Here is a 22865-nt window from a genome sequence, read left to right as displayed (position 1 = left end):
TCCTCAGCTGAGCCTGTCAGGCAAGCACACTATGAAGCACACTACTTATGCACACTACCAGCCTACCAGGTGTGACCATAGGGTGTGACCTCTGCATATGGTCACACCTGCCTCAACATGCGCCACATAAACAGAAACCTTGGCTTGATAAACTAAGTGATGAACTATTATGTGTGGGGTTCCATAATCTGGAATTGTGAGGTTCCATTGTTGTTTTAGATACAATAAAACATGTTTTTGCATTATGTCATCCTTAAAGCTGCTGTTGGTAGGAATGGTTTAAAAAACATAGATTTTTTTCTGCTGGGTTTGGAAAAAGAGTCATAATGCTCATCAGTACTCATTGGTAAGGGAAGTAATTTGAGACTGTTGCAAAATCTCTGCGTTTCCCAATGACTTTGTATCAAGCAATGTTATTATTCCCCGTGTTCCCGTTCTGACGGACCAATCATAGCTAATCTCCAATCCTCTGTCCTGATTGGTTAAGGGGCGGCACCTACTACGTCCTCCGATTGGTTATGAGTCCGGCACTATAATGACCACACACGCCATTCGTCATTCATCATTCAACTCCAAAAAGACCTCCACCCACTGAGCCCTCCATAACCCAGTAACCTCAGCCTGTCCACTGCTGCCTGAGCTCATACCACACATCATGCACACACACACATAAACACATAAACACAGTACATTTAATACATGAAACACACATAGTGTGTTTTTTGTTTTCCTTATTTTTATTTTTTTTCTTTACTTTATCTTTATTTCTTACCTCTTTATTTCTCTACTTCCTTATTTCTTTATGTATTTATTTTGGTGCCTTGGTCCACAGTATACTGTAACCTCTTGAGTCCTCTGCCTCCCTCCTCCTCCTTCCACCACAGATCAACGATGGACAGAAAAGGGTTAAAATACCCTGAGCTGTCCCATCAGGCTCAAGAATCACCTTAGTCTTGCACACACCGATCTGTGTTGGGGGGCTAAAAGGAAATCTGGTTGGGAGGGATAGTGTTCACATTCGAAGTCCCTCTCTCTGAACAGATGTTTACTCTGTGACTACCAACAGCAGCTTTAACCCAGCTTTTTCATCTTTTCTGCCATTGCCTGTTTAGTCTATTTCTCCAGGCAACTAAATAAAAAGTCAAATAACACATAATTTGCCAATTATGTTCATGTTCCAATTTTGGATTTTGATCTAGGCTTTATATTGGGGGAGAATGTAATACTAATGTAATAAGTAATGTTGGGGTTTTTATACCATACAAATACCAAGGGAAATGTTTATGGAATGGAATGGAAAAACCCAGGTTGGACTTGTTCAAAGTGCATCATACTACTAGCAGTGGACTGTGTGGCAATGATGACTCACTATCAGTGACACACATTATGTCCTGCCCAAGGCTCCCTTTTAAATCTTCAGTATCAGACAAAACTTGGTCTTTTGTTTTCTTCCTGTGGTCATGGTTTCAGATTATTCCCTTCTGGTAACGGGGCAAATTGATATGTTAGATGGAATCATTTGTTTTGACAACACTCTCACACACTACACCGCAAAGACAGGTCAGAGTAGAGTTTACCCCAGATGTTTTATTTAGTCACTAAAAACAATCTGGAGTAAACACTGCTGAGGCTGAAAGCAGACTTCATTTCATGTGGTGTTAATCAATTTAACAAAAGACAGCAGGAAAGAAATGCTCTGAAAATACAATGTTAGAGCAAACAATGCTTTGTATGCACACACACATTGTGGTTTAGGAAAAAGGAACTGAGATATTGTTATGTAATACACCTCTGCTTTTCAATGTAATCACAAAAGTATTAAAGACAGAATATGTCCGCATTAACTTAAGTTATTTTGTGCTTCTCTGCCCTCAGCTGGTGAAAGACTGCTATAACATGTTCTGGAGCCCACACTGTGCAGATGATTAACCATTTAACAAGACTCTGGCTTTTACTTTTACTTCTACAATGTTACAGTAGAAGTTGAGGGTGTCTACAAAAAAAGGCATTTTGTCTACTTTTTCCTGGTTGATAACACATATTAAAGGAGTGTATGTGGTATGACTTTGTATGATTTTCTTACTAAAAGGCAGTAGATTAAAAAGAGATAAAGTATGAAAAATAGAACGCGTCAGGGTGAGACAGGATTTTTCCACCCTGAAGGGATTCCATTTAGCAAAACCACTTACTGACTATACATTATCCTACGAATAAATTGACTACCAACAAAATATACCAACAAGTTGACACTAAGTACTGATCTAAAGATGAATGAATGAATTAAAAATATATATATATTTATACAACCTAAAAGTTGCATCCCCTTGTGTATATTAAACAGGGCTCTGTGTAAAATATGAACCATGCAACAGAAAGCAAGTTCAGACTGGTAGACCATGACATGAACAATGCTTGATGTTGTCCTCGCGCTCTCCCTGCCTCCATCTCTTTTTATTGTAAAAAAAAAAAAATTGAGACAGCCAATAATAATTAAGCAACTTAAAACTTGAACAAAAATTAAAAGGAAATTCAGATATATTCATGATGAATATAGTTACTATCTTCCCTCTTATCTCCTCTACCAAGACCAAGAAGGGTGAAGTTGAACACAGGAGCCAATTTAAAAACAATAAAAAAGGACCCGGTGAATGGATTGTTCATATATCACTACATGAGTCGTAATAAGATTAAATACATTCATGTTTAGAGAGAGTTAACACCTATTCCCTCTAATCCCCTCTCCAGAGGACACATGGGAAAGGGAGTAATAGTTAAAAACTTACCTCTTACTAGTCCTGTTTTTCTCAAAACTATTGTTTTGATTAATTGTGGAGAAAATATAAATATGAAATAAGGGTAAAAAAAAAAGAGTTATAAAATAAAATGAATAGATATTTACAGCAGTTCGCCAACTTGTTGATATCCAGCTTGTATTCATGTTATTGTGGGACTGTTGTTTTGTTATCAATTTTAACTTACATTTTTTTAATGACTTAGTTTTACTTTATAAACCTTTAACATAATCACAGTATTTCCCAAATAAGGACACCAGTGACAAATAGTTTTTGATTGAGTGAAGCAGGAAGTATGAGTCAAAAAGTAAAATCAGTACCATACAATGCAACGACAGAACAAGAGAGCAGCTGTGAGGTGTTTTATTTCACTGTGTTTCTTGAGTATTTGTTTATATCACAGATGTTTTTTTGGAAATATTTTGAGTGCATTCATATTTCTTTCCCATTCACATTAGGCAAACATTATTTACAGCCGATTCCAGTTTATATAAAACCTCCACACCAACACTGCGTGATCCTTACAAACACTCAACTTTCAGAAATCATATACAAGCATTCACAGACGCTGAGTGAGAAAGAAAACAACATACAAAACTGTCTCTTTATACAGATATCAGGTTTGATGTTATTGATGATAGCTGCATTCACCATGAGAGGAAAAGAAGCTCTCAAAGTAAGAAGAGATGAACTAATGCTTTAGTGAGCAGGTGAGTGTTGTTTCAAACTGTGATGAAAAACATGCATAGCATTTTCAATTTAGGGTCCAATTTGGTTCCGTTCAGTAGATTATAATCTCTATGCTTTTATATTACAAGTACATTGTAAATTATTTTCTTTGCACTGGACCTTCAAATCATGTAGTAAAGATGGCTCTAACATTGACAGTGATTTTCATGGACGGACAAACCTTGAATGTTACTTGCACTTGGTGGACACAGTGGGGGAATCAACGCAAACACACAAATTAAAACTGAATTTGTATTCCTTACTGTAAGAAATCATCAGAACATGGTGAGCATGAACATCTTCAATCCTAAACAAAAAAGGTACAGATTCAATGTGACATGCATTGAAGTTGCTTACCACATACGGACAGTTTGAAATTGCTCAAAAACAAATCTGAAGTTCAAACAGAAACAGGAAAAAGAAATACATTCTTTTTGTGATTACATATTCAGAGATTCCTGTTGTTTCCTGGTCAATGATATGGGACTATTCTCCCTGTCCATTTAGTGCAAGTGACCTCCATACACACGAGAGCACACTGCCCCTCCTCGGAAGGATTTCATTTAAGCATTTCATCAGTAACAGACACAAAGCTTTTTGAAGTGCTCCTTTATTTCCCACAACACTGACTCAGGACATGCTCAGGAACTACCGGGCCAACTACCCCAGAGTTATCCGTGCAGATACAGTGCAATTTTGGATCCCAGCAGACCTCAAGAGTCCTCTCTTTTCCTACCACCTGAGTAAAAGATGGATTGTATGACCAAGCACTATCTATTCTGGATGTCCCTGCTCTCTGTCTCAAACTACAGCCTGAGCGGACTGTAAACTTTACAGAAGCCAAGGCACAATATTGGATTCAGTCTCCCAAAAGGTTTGGGCACTATGTAATGTGGCAATGCTTTCTTAGATACAAGAAACAAGATATAACTTCTAAATTCCTCACTGCAAACAGAAAGAAATGCATGATATTACAAGGAGATAGTGTGAGATTTAGCACTTCCATTCAGAGTTCATTTCACATCCACTAAATCAAAGTGAATCTGGACTTTCATCAGCAGGAATCCCTCGTTCCTGCAGGACAGATAGTGGTCTAAAAAAGCACTGCTGTGTGGCTCGGAAATAAAAAAGCTGCAGGACTCAAAACCTGGACGGATGAGGGCCACGGCTGACCAAACACTCCCCCCCCGTCCTTCCTTTTTTCATCTTCTGTTTGTTTTCTCTTCTGATCCAGTGGAAGAAGCCAGGTCTTCAGTTCACACACACACACACACACACACACACACACACACACACACACACACACACACACACACACACACACACACACACACACACACACACACACACACACACACACACACACACACACACACACACACACACACACACACACACACACACACACACACACACACACACACACAGGCAGGATGCTCTGTAGTTAGTTTAGAAGCAGTTGTGACCGAGTGACGGGGGGTGAGTCCACAGTTTGTTGGTGTTATAGAATAAAGTGTCAGTATCACTCTTATGTCTCAGCCATAAAAAGAGACAGATCAACCTGTTCCTTTATGAACAGGAGTTAAATTAAAGGGGGGAGGGGATCAAAATAAAATAAAAATAATGCCATTCGCCAAAAAAAATGCAATGTTCCTCAGATTTTGTTGGCGTAAAGTGTCTCCTCATCACTCTCACTCTCGTCCTGAAATTCGTGAGCCAGCAGCGACTTCTTGGAGCCCATGGAGGTGAGCCGTATCTCGTCTTCGTAATCGTCTCTGTGCTGACGCAAACGGTGGAAGCCATCTTTCTGACGGTTGGACTTGGCTGCGCACACACACCAGATGATGCATGCCGTCACCACCAGAGCTGTCATGGAGGCGGCTGCAGGGAGGCAGAGGAAAAGAGAAAGCTCAGCATGTCTGCCAAAGACTTTTAAAATCTGAGTTTCAGCATAAAAGCTACAACACATACTAGCTGTTGAAAGGGTTCTTAAATCAACAAACAGCAAAAACATGAATGTCAGTTTTATTTTTACGTGATCATACAGTGATCATCTGGCTCGGTTACCTGCACTGGCCACCACAAACTCCCTGGGCAGCCCGAAGATGCTGTTGTCCATGTCGAACTCAATGATGATGGAGCTAGCAGCTTCATAGGACGATACCACAACCTGAAACACAGAAGAGGAACTCCATAAACCCTGTAGCCTTCATGGACTCTATCAGATTTTATTACAACATTAGAAGAGTAGAATTCGACGTAACACATCACATTCAAACACGCTCTAATACCAGTTTTCGTGGCCTCAAGGTAAGATGTTTGCAATTATTCACCAAGGTTCTTAACAACTGCTTGATGTAAAATGCAACATGAAACCCAAATAAATGTGGTGTTCTTAGTTGTTATTTTTGAGGATGATTGTCTTTAATTAACCAACATTTCACTCTTCTCTACATGAAAAAACAAAGACAAAACATCACGTCGTACCTCGTAGTCTGATCCATTCTGGCTGTTTCTCCAAATGGCTCTAAAATCCATTTAGTGGTGAGTTTAAGCTCCCTGCTGAAATGGAGCTGTTAATCACCTGATTAGCAAGCCTCATTTGCAGGTGTGACTGCTTAGCATAATGTGCTGCAGGTTCTCTTAAATGTCTAGAATAGCATCAGAGTGCTGACTCATAAAAATCCAAAAATACCAAGCTTTCTTCTGACAGGTAAAAAATGAAAAACTCAGAATTATTTTTTTTGTATCCTGCTTGATTTCCCTTGACAGATATGGGGCTTCTCTCCTTTGTTCAGAGTTATTATAAAGACAAAGAAGTTCAGATGTGATTCAGTAATGTTGTCTGAACATGCACACAAAGAGTTGTTACCAAAGAGTCAGTACGTCATGGTTTCTTTTTCATTCCATGTTGATTTTGTGGTTATTTTCAGACAGAATAATCTAGAGAGACTTTCTAATCAACTGATCTTCACATCATTTTCAGTTTCCAGAGGAATGAAATGCGTCCCTATGGCCTGAGGCAGAGTATTCGCTGTCCTAAAAAATATGGGGAGACAGTCAAAGAGAGGACCTACATGCCGGCTCCGAGGTGTGATTTAGACTTGGTGTGTGAGCAGAGTGAAGGGGACTCCCAGAAGCCCCTGGATGACAGGCACATAAAGAACGCTGCAGTTCTTCCAGAAGAACTGCCCCACAGAGACAGAGCACTCGATACGACAGACAAGACCTTGAACAGTCAGCCAGGACCTCTGCTGATCCACGGCTTCACCGTGCCAGAGTACCAGCAGACGTATCACTCGGTGGTGGATCCTCTGCTCTTAAGTCCGAGTGGTAAGCTCACAGCATACGGTCTGGAGCTGGGGCGCAACATTAAGGAGCGTCTGTTCGAAGAGCTTGCATACCCTACGCTTCAGATTTCACAGCAGACAAATGGAAAGGTGGAGGTTTTGGAGAGGTTTTGTGTGCTCCGGCCTACACCTTTCATAGACATAGACAGGAAAGGGGAACCACGGTGATGTTCCCCCAACAGACTTTCTATCAATGTCAAGAGTGTGCTTTATGTTTCTGTCTTCTCCTCTATTCCTACCATTTTTGTTTGTTTTTTAATGATTCATTTAGAAGCTGAATTAACATTTCAAATGTTTGTATAAAAAATTAACTGTGTTTATCATGCTGCAAAGAAAGTCCTCATCAAGTCAATTATGTAAGAGATATGAAGACCAATTTCTGTGCATTTTTAAAAAAAAGGTTTGTATCTAAAGTCCTCAGTTCATCAAGTTATTTCTTTGAAAGTCAATCAACTAATTGCATTGTGTTTGTTTGTATGTTTACCACTTAATCATGTGGTTGCACCCAGGGGAAAGCTGATTTCTACTTTCAAAACAGTCCTAAAAATAGTCAAAAGTGAATATTGTAAGCCTTCTGCTTTACTCGGCCTCAACATCTAAACCAAATGCGTCTTGTGTCAAATAATCATTAACGTTACGACTTCTTTTGAAGGCACAGTTGAAAAAAATCTCAGTTACATAACAAATTTAGATTTTCAAAAGACTCAGTTTTGTGTAAATTCAAAATGACCAAAAAAGGAAATATGACAAACATGTTTAGCTGTCATCTCTTTCCCATCATGGTCTTCACCCTGAAAGCTCGTACATTTCCATTTAGCAACAAACAAAGTATGTCAGCAGTATAACCACGTACCTCTTGTCTTTGTTGTTGGTAGCCATCTGCAACAGCTTCAATGTTGTGGTTTCCAGGAGCGAGCAAGGCGTGAAAATACCCGCCCTCTGTAGTAAAGACTCTGACTCCCCCATTCAGCACAATGATCGCTCCAACAATAGGCTTTCCGCTCCTGTCCCTCACCACACCACGCACCCCTTTATGGACCTGGATGAGGCAGGAGAAGAGGGTAAAGTTAGCGTGTCTGACAACAAAGGTAACAAAAGTGTTCAAATCTATGCCGAGCAATGTGAAACTCCTAAGTTGTGGGATTAAGTCTGGCACCATACCTCTACTAACATGCTGAGGAGAGCCTTCTTGTTCTCCGCCCAGAGTGTGGCCAGCTGGTCAGCAGGAGGGTACAAACAGCAGCCTGAATACACAGTGATTTCTGGACAGTGGCCAAAGTCCATACTGAAGTCCTGAAACGACAAGTAGACAGAAGATCACACATGGGACAAAACTGGAGCAGAAGCATATTTCTCATTTGACTCAGAAAAAAAATGTAAAAATAAACAAAATTGTCAACAAAATCCCAAAGCATAACATTTTGGGAACAGACTTACCTTCATGCTCCCCATGTGACTTTGTCTCTCTGCTGCCCTCATAACTCCATCTGGGATGTTGCCTACTGAGTAAGAAATACGTTTATTTGAGAGGTTAACCTCTGTAGTCTTATAAATGACTCACATTTGAGCCAGGCTTCACATAAGAAATCATTATAAGAGATAAAGTTACATACTCTGACCATTATTTGAACACCCAGTGTCCCCCAGGTGCATCTTTGGGTGGTTGTTGGCATAAACACTTGCCAAGTACTTCAATGTTCCTTCATTTTCAACTGGGAAAAAATGACATGTGGAAAATTATTTTTTTAAGAAGCTGAAGATGGTGTATTATTTGCAAAACATTTCAAATGAATTCAAATAAAGTCAATATCAGGGCTATGAGGAAAGTACTTTGAAGCTGTGAATATTAATGTTACAAAAACAAGGTGGAAAGCTCCTCTAGTTACATCCAGGCATGGTGTCAAGTGTTGGAAATAGTCACATCAGGGATAAAAATACCATATTTTTACTGAAGGTGGTGCTAGAGGAGTGACCACAGTGTCTTGTCAATCAAAAGGCCTACTTCTGTTTTTGGGAGCACAACTTTAATCAAACTGATTTATACAAATCAGTCAGTTTTAGAAATATAAAAGGTTTGTCTTCTTGGGAGTATGTTTCCTAAGTAAATGTATAAGGAAACATGCAGTAGTCTCTGAAAGCACCAGGACGAAGTAATTATCTGGTCACACATGTTAAGAATATGCTCTAGATTGTTTGGCTGAATATACGGCAATACAAGCCAAATATCCAACGCAAATTTTGACCCCTGATCTCAACTATGTGCAATCTTGCAAGTGGTTCCATTTGAAACACACAACCTTAAATCTATGAGTAAAATTTCCGGTGCATATTATATCACACAGAAGGCAGCTTGAAGTTTTTGAAAGATGATTTGAATCAAAGTCAGTGTTCTGTATGTTTTTACCAGACTGCACAGGCTTGTCATAAGGATAGGTAGCAACTAGGGAGCCTCCATCGAGGGCTACAGAGAGAGTGTAGCTTTTATCTAGAATCAGGTCCATCATGGCTCTGGTCTCCGGTTGCGCCTCCACGACTCGCTGTGACGCATTACCTTAAAATAGATGAAAAGAAATGGTGGAGAGAGAATGGGACAGTCAGGGTAAGCTTGTAACATTAAAAAGAGATGATCAAATCCTGTGTTTGTCTTTTTTTTTATGTCTGCCTTTTGATTAAACTTTGCAAACATAAAAACAAACTGACCGAAGAAATCTGTGTCCAGGTCCTTTCCATGAGCATTGTTCAAGCCCTGAGTGGAGGTGCACTGCTTTTCGATTGCCTGTTCTCGTCCGTCTGGGTTGATAGACGGCACAATGACAATCCGGGTCTCATTGATGAGCTGGGAGAGGGAATAAAGAAGGAACAGTTACTGGCCTACTTTATTTACTGTGACTTGTTCTTGCTCTACAGTGTCTTTTATCAGCCCATTCAAAGACATATTTTCAGAGGGGTACACTCACCCTGCTGATGGCTGGGTTCTTGCCATAGTTGATACACAGGAAGGCAGCGAACTCCAACAGCAGCTCTGTGCCCACTGGGGCATTACCATGGATCCCTGCTGAAAAGCGCAGCTTGGGTTTAGATGGTTCAGCTTCCCCTGGTCTGTTGGAGATTTCCAAAGCCCAAATAGTTCTAAACTCTATGCTTTGGCCCAAACTAGAGAAAGACAAAGACAAAAGAACACATGATTAAATCACTATCATGAGAAATAAACAGAGCAGATCTGGCAGAATTAAGTTTAGGGAAAACCTTGCTGAGAAGTTTAAAGACAGTACAGGAAAGAGATCAACCCCGCCTACCTGTGCAAAGATGTAATTTTGGGAAAGTTGAGGGTGAGGCCTCTCACAAAGCCTGACAACTCTTTGTAGCGCCTGTAGCGGAAGCTGCTCTCAGTGTCTGTGCTCCTGGTCAGCTGCTCCAAACCCTGACCTAGAGACAGGTCCTTGATTAAGCTCTCAAACTCCTTCTCAGACGGGTTCTGTGTGGGCTGGGGTCCCTCAGAGGAGTGGTCAGAGTGTATACTTGTCAGTCTTAAGTCCACAACCTCTACTCCATCCCTTGGCACAGTGGCGTAGGTCCTCATGGATTTGTAACTGCAGAACAGAAAGTTAGCTTGAGTTAACATTACTGAAAATAAGACGACATATCATAAAAATACAGACGCACACAGGAGGACATTTCATTTTTTTCTTCCTTCTGAGATCTAAATCTCACCCGTGGGCAGTGGCAGTGATGGAGTAAGTTCCAGGTGCCAGCAGTCTCCAGTAGTCTCCAGTCCGAGCCGTGCTGATATTATGTTCTATCTCTTCCACACTGATGGTGGCATTTGGGATTCCTGTACCATCCCGGATGTCAGAGACTGTGCCTTTTATCCCAGTGTGGACCTACAAACAGACATAACCACACAGGTGTGAGTGGCTTTGAAAACAATCACAGTGAGGGGACTGCTCAGGGTAATGTCAGGAGATTAATTTGTGATATCACCTGGTGTATGAACTGAAGCAAGGCTCGTCGGTTTAGTTCCCAGTATTTGGGCAGTTCTTTGGCCATCGGGTATTTCGCACAGCCCAGCTCGATGGTCACCTCAAAGCAGTTTGTGTTAAGGTAGTTCCAGTCCTGCATGCCACCTGGAGAAGAAGGCGTCATCTTAACTACACATCAAACATCAAACCCAGAAGCTTTTATTTCAAGCCACAAGGGGATGACTTATGTGGTTGTCGCATCTGTGAAGTCATATATCTAATGGAAGGTGGTGCAATATGTCTTCCTGCCAGCATTTCTGTCTTTGGGTCACCAAGGCACAGAGAGCCAAGATTTCTGTATTCTAAATCTCTACCAAGTACTGTGATCACTATTGAAGATCCAGTGACTGATCACAGCTTTGCAAACCAACCAACTTACTTTAAGGATGTGAAAGGGAAGTCAAATCTTATAATAAAATATAAAATACACTCTTCCAGATTATATAAATTCCTTTAAGTGTCAAATATAAAAGAGGACTTTAGCTGATTGCTTTTGGAAGAAATAAATGTGATGAATACAAAAGCAGTATGAGAGATCTGGGCATACCAGGGACATTGTACCAATTGGCACCGTTGGTGATGCCATCCTGAAAATACTCCCCAGGGTACATGTCCTCACAAGGGTGTCCATTGTGCATCAAGGGATTCTCCTGCACAAACATCACACACAAGTGAAAACTTAACAAAGAGTGCAGTTGTATTCAAGTTTCAGTCGTCTTTCCACGGTCCTTAAATCGTCTTTTGATTGATCCAACAGAGACAAGGTCCAGTTACCTGAGAGTAAGCCCTGGACACCAGCTGAAAGACTTTGTCATCCGGGCACTGACTGTATTGAGTTGTCCCTCTTTTGTCGTCGTCATAGGGGTAGTTGACCACCAAGGAACCTTGATTTTACAACACAGAGATAAGATAAAGCACACCAGTGTTAATGTGGGTCTCCCGCCGGAACACACTGAAAGTTCTGAACTGACTTTATAAACAAAATGACATGTCTCCTCTCAATCAATAATAGATTAATAAAAGCATGCAAAAAATCAATAAATTCATTAGTGCTGATAACAAAATTAACAAAGAATTGTCCTCAAAAGGCAGCTTAGTATGATTACAATGTGTGGCACTCAGAGTTTACAATAGCACTGTACCTCCGTGGAGGTTGGCTGACAGGACAAAAGGGAGGCTCTTCATCCAGTTTATCACAGCTACAGTCTCTGGCTGCCTCGGCTCAGTGATGGTGACAAACTGGTCGGGGAAGTTGCGGTTCAGATCAAAGTTGTTGCTGTTGTTTCGCCCTCTGTAGCCGTTTTCGTCACCTGGGAAGAAATATTTGATAGCGATGAGCTGTTGGCAAAGAACCTCAGCTCCGTCTCTCTTTCCTGTTAGACAGCAGCAGCAGCAGCTAACAGGTATCAACACATGAAGACAGAGGAGTTCTGTATGAAATGTTCCTTTACTTTGTGTAGTAGTAGAACACCTGGGCCTTCTTGCGTGAGTATGAAGGCCAATGAATGTCAGCTTCTCTTACCCTCATTGGCTACCTCGTAACCATCAGGGTTCATAGAAGGCATGATGTGAATGCGGGTGTTGTTGACAAGCTTTGTGACCTCCGGGTCTGTCCCATAGTTACGGCAAAGGTACTCAATGAGGTTGAGCATTAACTCTCGCCCCACCACTTCATTACCGTGCATGTTAGCCACGTACTTGAACTCTGGCTCACCTGACATGTAAATAAAAAAGAAAGAAAGTTAGAGTGAAAATTCCTATAACATAAAGTCTTGGCAGAGTGTAAAACCAGGGGTTCCCAGTGTGGGTCAGACACAAATGGGGGGTCGTGAGATGTCTTCCAGAATGTGTTTTTTTTTAAGTGATCTAAAAATAGTACATCTTACCCATTATAGTGAAAGATATCAACGAAAATAGTAACTAAACTTGAAATAAAACCTTGAAAATAGAAAATGTAATGAGTTTTCTGTCTTTCTTTTTGCCTAGTGACTCCTAAGTTTAGGGTAAGTGAACAGTTAATTATCAAAAGCATCAGTAGCAGTCGGTTAATTCATAACGGCACAGGCTAATTTTCGGCAGACTAGCTGCATTAAATCACTTTGAGGGACAGTGGGGGTCGCTATTCTTTGGCACCTATATTTTGGGGGTCGCGGGGTGAAACGTTTGGGAACCCCTGGTGTAAACAAAAGTACATAATCCTTAGTTGTTTCTCTACGCAACCATGTAAGACATACCATGCTCGTGTATTTTTGGGTTGTCTGAGATGACCATCACATAAAGCTCACGGTCTTCCACCGAGCGCCCAACTGAGTAAAGATGGACGATGGAGGGGAACTCGATGCTGTACTTCCGTAAGAACAGCTCCATGTCTGCGTAGTTGTGGTGACGAAATTCCTGCGGCTGGATGATCTGCTCTTCGTTTGGAAGCACAGGAGGGCTGTTGTTGTCAATCTCGGTTGGATTTGTGAGGATCTGGGTGGAAGTAGAGGTGTTGATGGTTGTCGTGATGGTGGAAGTGTTTGGATCCTTTGTAGATGGCAGGGCGGATGTAGTACTCATAGTGGTGCTGCCTGCAGCCTCACTGACTGCCGGTGCCAAGGTGAAGTTAAGTTCTACAGCTTTACCCTCCAAGACCTGGACGCCACTGACTGTCATTGCGGTGTATCTGAGAACAGATGTAATGTGATTGAGGGTTTCCCCTGAACCAGGAAGCTGCAAAACTATGTGTTAAAGATGCTGTGAGATAAAAGGTGTTAGTGCAGCTTCCTTTGTTGTTGATCTACAAGGAAGAAATGGTATGAGGAACTTAAGACACGTTTTTCTTAGAGTTACTCTGTAACCACAAGAGGAAGTAACTCATGTTATGCATTTGTAATTGCAGCACCTTCAGTAAAATCAGTGACTGACATGAAGACTGTACTTCATTGTTTGCTTGTCTGGAAAGCCAGATTACTTTGTGTTCTCTGTTTATTGTTACATGCCAACAATCAACAAGCAAAAGGCAGCCAAAAATAAACTCCATAAAGGCTCACTGATGACATCACTTTTCAAACCTGTCTTTTACTTATTGTTTATCAAGAGTTGTAATTAATGCGGAAGCTTGGATTTTGAAAACCTCTTATGTAAATGTAGTTTGACAGTGTTTCTCACCCTGGGGCCACAGCTGTGATGTTGTACGTTCCTGGTAACAGAAGGCGGTAGAACTCCCCATACTCTCCTGTTGTCAGGTTGTGGAGGATGCCTTCCACCACAATGCCGGCATTTGCAAGAGCGCTTCCATTGACGGCCTCTTTCACATAGCCTCGAACGCCTATATGGATCTGGAAGACAGCAGAGTTTTAATTACTAAAAAACCTCTTGCTCTACTAAATACATTATATGTAGGAGTTCTCAGGTGAGCTTTGAATCTGAGAATATGCTTTTAAAAATAAAGTAATTTTACCAGAATACACTTCACAATAAACAACAGATTGTAATGCTGCTGTACGTCAATGCTACGGAACAACGTTTTGCTGTATGACTTTTTACAATGAAAATAAAGTGCCTATCTATCTATCTATCTATCTATCTATCTATCTATCTAGATAGATAGATAAATAGGTCATATAACATATTTTTATATATTTCTTATTTATATATATATATATAAAAAATTTAATATAAAACACACATATATATTTCTAAACATACTATATATATTTATTAAACGTATAAATACACACACATAAATATATATACATTTGCATATATATATATATATATATATATAGATAGATATAGATAGATAGATAGATAGATAGATAGATAGATAGATAGATCGATAGATCGATAGATCGATAGATCGATCGATCGATCGATCGATCGATCGATCGATCGATAGATCGATAGATCGATAGATCGATAGATAGATAGATAGATAGATAGATTGATAGATAGATAGATAGATAGATAGATAGATTACATCAGTCTGTTCATTATACTAAATGCAGATTTATCATGAACCCTAACTCAAACTTATGCATACCTGCTCAATGTAGGCTAGCAGTGATTCCCTGTTCATATCCCATTCCCCTTGGAGTTCAGCAGCAGGCGGATATTTGCAGCAGCTCAGCTCCATAGTGATTTCCAAACAGTTTCCATGAATGTAGTTATAGTCCTGCATCCCACCTGGTTAACAGAACAGCAATTGAATAAACAAGTTAGGCATAACTTAACCATTTCATCCTACGTCATATAGTTAAGAGAGGTGATACGGTGAATAAACATAATCATAAAGAAGTCACTAAACTATGCTCTTTCCCCTTATTGGGACGTAACAGGTGTGTGGACACTCGAATAACAGAGAGAGAGAGGCCATGTCTGGAAAGGCTTGAGCCTCTCCTTGGCCACAGTTAGGAGAGTGTGTTTAATGTGGCATCAAGCCATGACATCTGCTCTATGCTAGCCAACCTAGCCCTCCCGCAGGGCGAACGCACACACACAGGAGGGCAGGTTGTTCTGCTCTACTATCCCAATGGAGCGACACCAGGCACCCAGAGGCTCCCGAGCTGGTGGGTTGCCATAGCGGCCTGCTGAGCGGCCACAGGAAGCCAAATAAAACTGCCAGTGTTTGTCACTTTGAGGCAGTCGAAGTGAAAGGGGCTCAACGGCCAAACATTGACAAATAACTGCAGCAAAGCAACCGGACTCCAACCAGCGACAATGAGGAGGACATCAAACACACCCCCAAAGATAAATAAAGGTCTGTGCACACAAGCTTAAGCTGTAAATACAACCCAAGCACATTATTCCACTTATAGGGTTGTTTCCTTGGGTCAACATTAATGTCTGGATATTTGGAAACTCCAGAACTCTACATTTCAAACTTCTCTGTGGTCAGTGAGGTGGATGATTGTGGCTTTATTTGAGACTTTTGGAATTCAAATGAGTCTGCCTTGCTCCATGTTATTCTCTCTCTCTCTCTCTCTCTCTCTCCTCTCTCTCTCTCTCTCTCTCTCTCTCTCTCTCTCTCTCTCTCTCTCTCTCTCTCTCTCTCTCTCTCCTCTCTCTCTCTCTCTCTCTCTCTCTCTCTCTCTCTCTCTCTCTCTCTCTCTCTCTCTCTCTCTCTCTCTCTCTCTCTCTCTCTCTCTCTCAGCTTTCTCTTTCATACACAAGAAAAGTGACAACAAAACACCCGTCTTTCATGAACTATTTAACTCAATTATTTTCTGTTGAACTTAACAATAATTGAATAAAATCGAATTATGAGGATTCAACTCCTCTCCTGGTCATTATGTTAAAGAACCAGACCTCATACTTGTGCCTTGGTCTGCTTTCGGTATGAGCTGATCCTCCTGAGAGTTGCACTGTTGCCTGACTGAAACAGCAGCAAATTATGCAGCAGAGGAAATTACACAGAATTGCTTGCAAACTAAGGAGAAAAACTGCAGGCTGTGATGTGGTAAACACCTTGGCTCTGACAGCAAGGCATCCAAAATATACACCACAAATGCAAGTTCCTCTGAGTCCCCCACTGTGGAACTCCAGCTGTTCCTCTTTGTAACTTAGCACGGGTGTGCGGCTGCTTTCAGTGGAAAATAGAATTTGCAACTTCAGATTAAAAGAAGTGAAAAAACATAAAAGGTCTCCACAGGGAAGATTTTTAGGCAGTGTTTTTGCTTGCCCATTTTCCTACAACTAGCCGTTCCTGGAATAGTCCACCAGAGCCAAGCAGGTGGGTGCAAACACTCAAAACAATGGGGACCATGCCCTCATAGGGGTGGTATGTAGAGATGTGTCAGAGTCATTCATTAGAGGTTTAACCCAAGCGGCAAACTCTGGCCGCGAGTATTGAAGCCAATGCAGAAATGTTAAAAACTGCAGTTCATCGAGTGTCCACTTGAGGCTGGCTCCAGAAGTACCAGAAACCATAACACACCAATTCAAAAAAGCCAATCTCAAAAGCAGAAATAAATCTGTTTACAGCCTGGTACAAAAAAACAGTGCAGTCTGGATAGCTCATTTCTTGATCGGCACACGCTGTACGGGGGGGTTTCATAACGCAACAATTATGAAGATATTAAGATTTTGAGTTTTCCATTACGAGAGGCACAGCTGACTTGATTGGCAGGTGGGAAGACTGTAGCTGTTGGCTAGGAGGCTCAAAACCCGCCTCTTTGCGTCACACTAGCTCGACAGCAGTTATGTTGAGTTCAACATTTCCAATATGGCTGCCGCCACTGACTGGCCTCAAAACAGCGCTTCAGAAACAGATGGGTGACGTCACGGATACTTGTCCATTATTTATACAGTCTATGGTTTAACCCTCCAGCAGAGGCAGCAGGGTGCTATGTCCACCAAATCAAACGTAGCTGTGAACCCTCACCTGACAGTGACGAGCAAATAACATCAGACGATGTGTAAGACTTTGACAATCAACACTTTTAAGCGTTCTCTCCGGGTCATGAGACTTAAGGGCGTCGTCCTGTGCTAAGTGACTTTTAAGCAGTTTAAACTCAATCAAGTCACATTGCTCTTAAGTAAACACATCCCATATGCTGATAGAACATGGCAAACACGAAGACAGAGAGACCCAGCCTTAAATATCCTGCCTATGTCCGGGATCCAGTGACACACCCTGAAGTGAACTTAACGGGAAATGAGCGGTCAGACAATAGAGCCAAAGTTAGAGTGGGGAGCTGAATGTGTGCGGAGAACAAGGGTGGAATGATATCAGTCACTTTTATTTGAACATCTGAACTGATATTTAACAAGAGGAACTTCTGAGAAATATGAACTGTCAGGTGACACTCAGCAGTTCGCAGAGATACACTGTATGTTCTACGGTATTTGTAGATCCTCAGATTATAACAACAATGGAGCTGTATTTCCGTACAGTAAAAACCACATCCTGGATCTTGTTCTCTTCCAAAAGGAGTCACGTGCATTTTTCAACACATTCTGGATTGCAATAAGTTAGCCTCCAGTTTTAGTGACCTATAAACAGCTCAGACTCTGACTCCAAGAAAAATGACACAACAAAGCTGACATCATGTTCGTAAAAGAGAAGAAGAAAATACATCATGTACATTCCAACATTACAGGAGTGCACGGCTCTCAAAATGACAGCTCATAAGTAAAGTTCACTTAGCTCAGCAGCTGAACCGTGTCACGAGTTTAAGAGTCAACATAACATTTCATGCTGAATTATTATTTCAAGCCCTGACTGCCAAACAAAAAAGCTCTTGTTCCTGACTCCTTGTACTGGCTCTTTGCCTGGGCCTCTCATTATGACACACAAAGTCCTGACTGCCTCCGTCATCCGCCATTAGCCCAGTTTCAGCAGCACTGACATTGTGTCCACTCATAGCGATGAGACGGGTCAGACAGACACAAGCATTGTTCATTCACCTGGGTTACCTTCTTACAGTCTGCCTTTATCTTGAGGAACAGACGATGCTTCTGGTGGGAGCTGTGTTTACAGGCTCGGAGTGAATAGTGGGTGAATTAGACACAAGCTGAAGGTCTTGGTAATAATTTACAACTCTAGTTCCTTCTGGTGGCAAACATTAAGAGAGGTAACAGCATTTTGTCAAGCATAAAGTGACAATATGCACAGAGCATAAACATTTTTAAATGCAAAATCAAGACCTACATTTTTAGTCTCGCTAAAACTCTCGAGTTTTATTCTTACAACAGTTTAATTTCACCTTGCTTTATTTATCTATCTATTTATTATCTAGCTCAAATTTTAGTCACTTTTAATTAATTCAATTTAATTTAGTTTAGTTTAGTTTTATTTATAGTATAGCATCTTATTTTCTTTTAATGGCTTAATATTTTAGTGTTTTATTATCTCAGAAATGTATTTTATTTTGGTGAGTTTAATTTCCTGTGTTTAGTTTTAACATCTTTTGTTTCCTCATTAAAATGTTATGGTAGCATTTCCTTAGTTTGTTCAGCAACTTCTTTTTCATTTATTTATTTATTTTATTTTCATTGTTTTTATTATTATTATTGTTGCATATATTGTGTTCTTCACCTTAGAATTGTGGGGTGGGTTCGGAGTTGGGGCTGGGGTTTGGATTAGGATGGGGGAGTCTTTTTATCTTTGTTTATTTTTATACATATCTTTCTTTTTTTAAAATTGATTCTATTCTAAGTTATTTTTATGTACAGCACGTTGTGTTCCAATGTCATTGTATGAAAAGCGCTTTGTAAATAAAGTCTAGGTTCAAACACTTTCTAAAGCTATAGAATGGAATCAGAAGGTGTGTGCACTAACATCTTACACAAGTGGAGATGGAGTGGAGAAGTAAGGTGCAGAATAAGAACCAAGGAAGCTAAAATTTAACGAAAAAGGAGCATCAGTGTGAAATAAGCTGTATCTTTACCCTACAAGGTATCACAACAAACCGTGTTCCAGTAGTAAAAGCAGTGCGGTAACCTGAAGCTGCAAATATCACCACCTCCTACCCCCTCGGTCAGAGCAACACAACAAAGGCAGACAGCGTGCTGATCGAGTTTCTGCTCAAGTTGCAAACAGGAGATCTGTTTCTGACTCGACCTGACTTGAGTCATGGATAAAAACAAAAGCAGCTTCAGGTTAGTCGGCAAGAGACACTTAATTGAAGATCATGTGTAGCATGAATAGCAAAATTATGACCACAGAGTGAGATGTCGTTGTACACGCCCTGCTGCTCTGACACTGAGTAATTGAAAGCTGTGACAGACGTAACACTCCAGGCTTATGTGCTCACATTTTTCAGCATTCTGACACCTGGCCAACTTAAAATGGGGGCATACTGTCGAGTGCTTCAATGGCTGAAAGTATGACTCGGATATGATAGCTGGTTGAGCATTGAAAGTGAACAATGCTGTGTCTTTCTTTACTGAGGCCTGCTTACACCGACTTTACTCTGCATATGACAAGTAAAACAGAGCAGCAACATAAAAAGGAATGCTGAACTTTGCTTTACATTTCCTTTTTACTGGGTTCATTTTATGACAGAGTAAGGCTCCTTAAGTCTGACTCTAAGCCGCTCTGGTCTGGAAATTTGTTCTGTTCTGTTCTGTTCAAGCTGCATTTGTAAGCGTTACTTCAGCTCTTTAAAGGCTGATTTGTGCTCGTGATTTGGTGTGGGGTAAAGTCTTTCTTGTACAATAGCTGCTTTGCTTAATCAAGGGAGAAGTATTTTGTAATCATTTTTTGAGTTAGAGTTTCCTCAAAACAGGTTGAAGCTTGTATAATCTCACATTCAGCATGCAGAGTGCAACGATTAAGAGTCATGTGTTCCTGCCTTTAAGATGTGGAGATATCAAGCGGCAGCACAGGATGGAATTTCATGATAGATACTGTAAGGAGTTTGACCAGCCTGTTGTCCTCCAACATACCAATATCGATTGCATCTGACTTCTCATACACAGTCAGACCTGAAACACCAGAGTAGACATTTGAGATATGAAAACTGGATCATCTTACCGTTAACATCATACCACCATGCCCCGTTTACGATGCCATCCTGAAAACTCTCATTGCTTTCTTGGGGACAGTTCGGGTGGCCCGTTTTCATAACAGGATGGTGCTGTGCATACACTGAGGCCAAGTGGCGAAACAGACCGTCATCTGCAGACTTGCTGTAGAAGCCCTCTCGCTGGTGGAAGGGTGAGTCATCAAAAGGGTAACTGGCAACTACAGTGCCGCCGTGAAGGTTCCCTGACAACACGAATCTGGGGAGACAAAGGCACATTTTAGAGAGAGAGAGAGACTCCTTATATTGAACAAACACATTATCTGTGTGAGCTGGCTCAAAATAGTTCGTACTCAAGGAAATGTCTTTGTTAGGCTGAGTAAACATGATCTGTTTTCGAAGCACATGCTCATGTGAGTACTTCTAGAGGATTAAATTGGAGAGTTGTGTCTGCAGAAAGATCACTGCATTAAGATCAGACAGGAATAAGTGTTGTTAAGAAACGTGACATCCCTTTTCACTCAGCAGGACTAAAGCTGGCCTGGAAGGGACACTTAAAGCTGTTGAATATTTGTGTCCAGATCAGTCTGACGCGTCATGCCATTATCACGCTCTAGGTCTAGGACAAGAGTTCCAGCTCACATGTTGTGAGCCACAACTGCATAGACAAGGATGAACACTAAAAGGGAAACTGATTTACTCCTTGGTATAAATGTTTCACACCCTCCAGATTACAGCTGCAGCTAATAACTTGTTCGGCGAGTAATATTCCTTTAGTTAATAGTTCTTGTGGCAGTATGTGAATAGATAGTGTATTGCATTAACTATCACTACACTAGCAAACTTCACACACCTGAGGAGCGGGAGACTTGGGTAGCTTTGCATGATCTACTTAAAATATGGCTTTTAATAAAGTTTCAGTGGAAATCTGGCATAATTTTAATTACAATTTTAATTGATTGTATTATATCTTATTTTATTTTATATTTGCACTGTGCTTATGCATTTTAGTATTGTATTTTCATATTGTATTGTATGTAATTTTAGTCATTTGTGCTGCTTTTTTATCTGTACAGCACTTTGGTCAACCCAGGTTGTTTTAAACGTGCTCTATAAATAACGTTTGAGTTGAGTTGAAAATGTAAATTTAAAAACCAGTTTATAGTCAAAATAGGGGCTTCTGATCTTTTGGTCAATTAACTTTTCTAGAAATCATCTTGGTCTTCATTAAAATGATTTAGTTGCTCACTGACAGGAATGTTTGTCACTCTCTCAACACTGCCCTGTGGCATACACATGATCATGTCTGAGATGAAGTTTAGTGATTCCTTCCAGCATGTGCTCAGGGGAACATGATCCCCAACAGCTGAGGATTTTGGGTGCATGTGGATTCAGAGAAGACCATGCAGTGTGTTTCATAGAAGAATGACACTCACTTTTTCTCCTGAATCCATCTGATCACAGCCATAACCTCGGGGATGCTTTCTGGGTCGGTTTTCTTATTATCATACTGGTCAGGAAAACTCCTGTTGAGGTCAACGCCTTTGGCATTACTCCGTCCGCCGTTGTCTCCGTTGCAGTCCCCCTCTTTGGACTTCTCAAAGCCATCAGGGTTCATGCTGGGCATGATGTAAATGTCTGTGTTGTTCACAAGCTCGGTTATACGCGGGTCCTCCCCGTACGTAGTCAGCAGGTACTCCACAAGGTACACCAGCACCTGTCTGGACACGGTTTCGTCCCCGTGCATGTTTCCCACGTATTTAAATTTAGGTTTCCACGGTGCGTCCGTGTTGGGGTCCTGAGTGATCCGCATCACCCAGAGCTCCCTGCCCTCCAAGGACTGACCTATACTCGACAGGGCAGCTATGCCAGGGTAGCTATTGGCTAAAGACTGTAAGCGTCCAGTGAGGTCAACATAATTATAATAGGCAGTGTAAGTTTCTACCATGTCCTCAGCTGAGGGGCTGACGCTCCGAGCCCGACGGGTCCTGGCGTCACCAGGAGAGACAACAAGAAAGAAAAGACAGAGGAAAAGTGACCCCCGTAGTTTCGGCGTCGTCAAGAAATGCTCCCAGAGGTGTACCATGTTGATGTTCCTTCTACTTCTACACCATCCGGACTTTTAAATTAAACTATAAATACCAGGGCCGAATAAATCATGAGTGTTTGGCTCCCCTGCGACAGACGGTTTTCGCTGCCTGAGACAGTCTGATGTCTATGGTCTGGCCTCAGCCTGTTTCCATCCACTTCCGTTCACCTCACGAGGGGCGGGGCTACATGAAGACGTCACTCTTAAGGTGGTACGATCTATTTTTTTCCTCTTTTAACCAAATGTCTGATTAAACAAGGACATATCCATTAGTGTGAACTACACTGGTCTATTTAAATGGTTTAGAAATAGCACTTTATTGTGACATGTCAACAGAGTTTTTTTAACACGAGTGTTCACAAATAGCGTTTCATAGCTCTTCTAGTATCTAGACATGATTTATCTATCTATGTTATCTACCTTTTTTGGTAAGCAAA

General features: G+C 41.1%; 2 protein-coding genes across 6 annotated transcripts; one reads left to right on the top strand and one right to left on the bottom strand.

The window, feature by feature from the left end:
- Positions 1-5095: 5095 nt before the first annotated feature.
- cpda (carboxypeptidase D, a) lies at positions 5096-22605 on the bottom strand. 3 transcript variants are annotated; one of them, XM_034700635.1, is made up of 21 exons: positions 21776-22605; positions 20351-20598; positions 14915-15057; positions 14041-14210; positions 13125-13555; positions 12413-12604; positions 12033-12200; positions 11665-11774; positions 11438-11540; positions 10853-10995; positions 10583-10752; positions 10168-10461; positions 9829-10024; positions 9572-9707; positions 9276-9422; positions 8485-8583; positions 8309-8373; positions 8033-8164; positions 7725-7910; positions 5589-5691; positions 5096-5402 (listed from the first exon to the last, which is right to left on the bottom strand). In XM_034700635.1, exons 1-21 carry the CDS (start codon positions 22423-22425, stop codon positions 5176-5178), a joined length of 4113 nt encoding a protein of 1370 aa, XP_034556526.1. In that variant the 5' UTR covers positions 22426-22605; the 3' UTR covers positions 5096-5175. The 3 variants fall into 3 exon arrangements, with proteins under 3 accessions (XP_034556526.1, XP_034556524.1, XP_034556525.1); XM_034700633.1 differs by having other exon boundaries at positions 8309-8370; positions 21776-22590; XM_034700634.1 differs by having other exon boundaries at positions 8309-8370; positions 8491-8583; positions 21776-22590.
- LOC117825040 (uncharacterized protein C22orf31-like) lies at positions 6103-7287 on the top strand. Of its 3 annotated transcripts, none has more exons than XM_034700636.1 (3): positions 6120-6234; positions 6320-6403; positions 6508-7287. In XM_034700636.1, the coding sequence occupies exons 2-3, from the start codon at positions 6360-6362 to the stop codon at positions 7037-7039; spliced, it is 576 nt and encodes a 191-aa protein (XP_034556527.1). In that variant the 5' UTR covers positions 6120-6234; positions 6320-6359; the 3' UTR covers positions 7040-7287. The 3 variants fall into 3 exon arrangements, with proteins under 3 accessions (XP_034556528.1, XP_034556527.1, XP_034556529.1); XM_034700638.1 differs by having other exon boundaries at positions 6122-6234; positions 6320-6396; positions 6505-7287; XM_034700637.1 differs by lacking the exon at positions 6320-6403 and having other exon boundaries at positions 6103-6234.
- Positions 22606-22865: the final 260 nt, after the last annotated feature.

Source organism: Notolabrus celidotus, chromosome 14, assembly GCF_009762535.1.
Source record: "Notolabrus celidotus isolate fNotCel1 chromosome 14, fNotCel1.pri, whole genome shotgun sequence".
In the NCBI taxonomy this organism is placed as follows: Eukaryota; Metazoa; Chordata; class Actinopteri; order Labriformes; family Labridae; genus Notolabrus; species Notolabrus celidotus.
The sequence above is the reverse complement of the archived record's forward strand: the minus strand, read 5'-3'. Positions and strand labels throughout refer to the sequence as shown.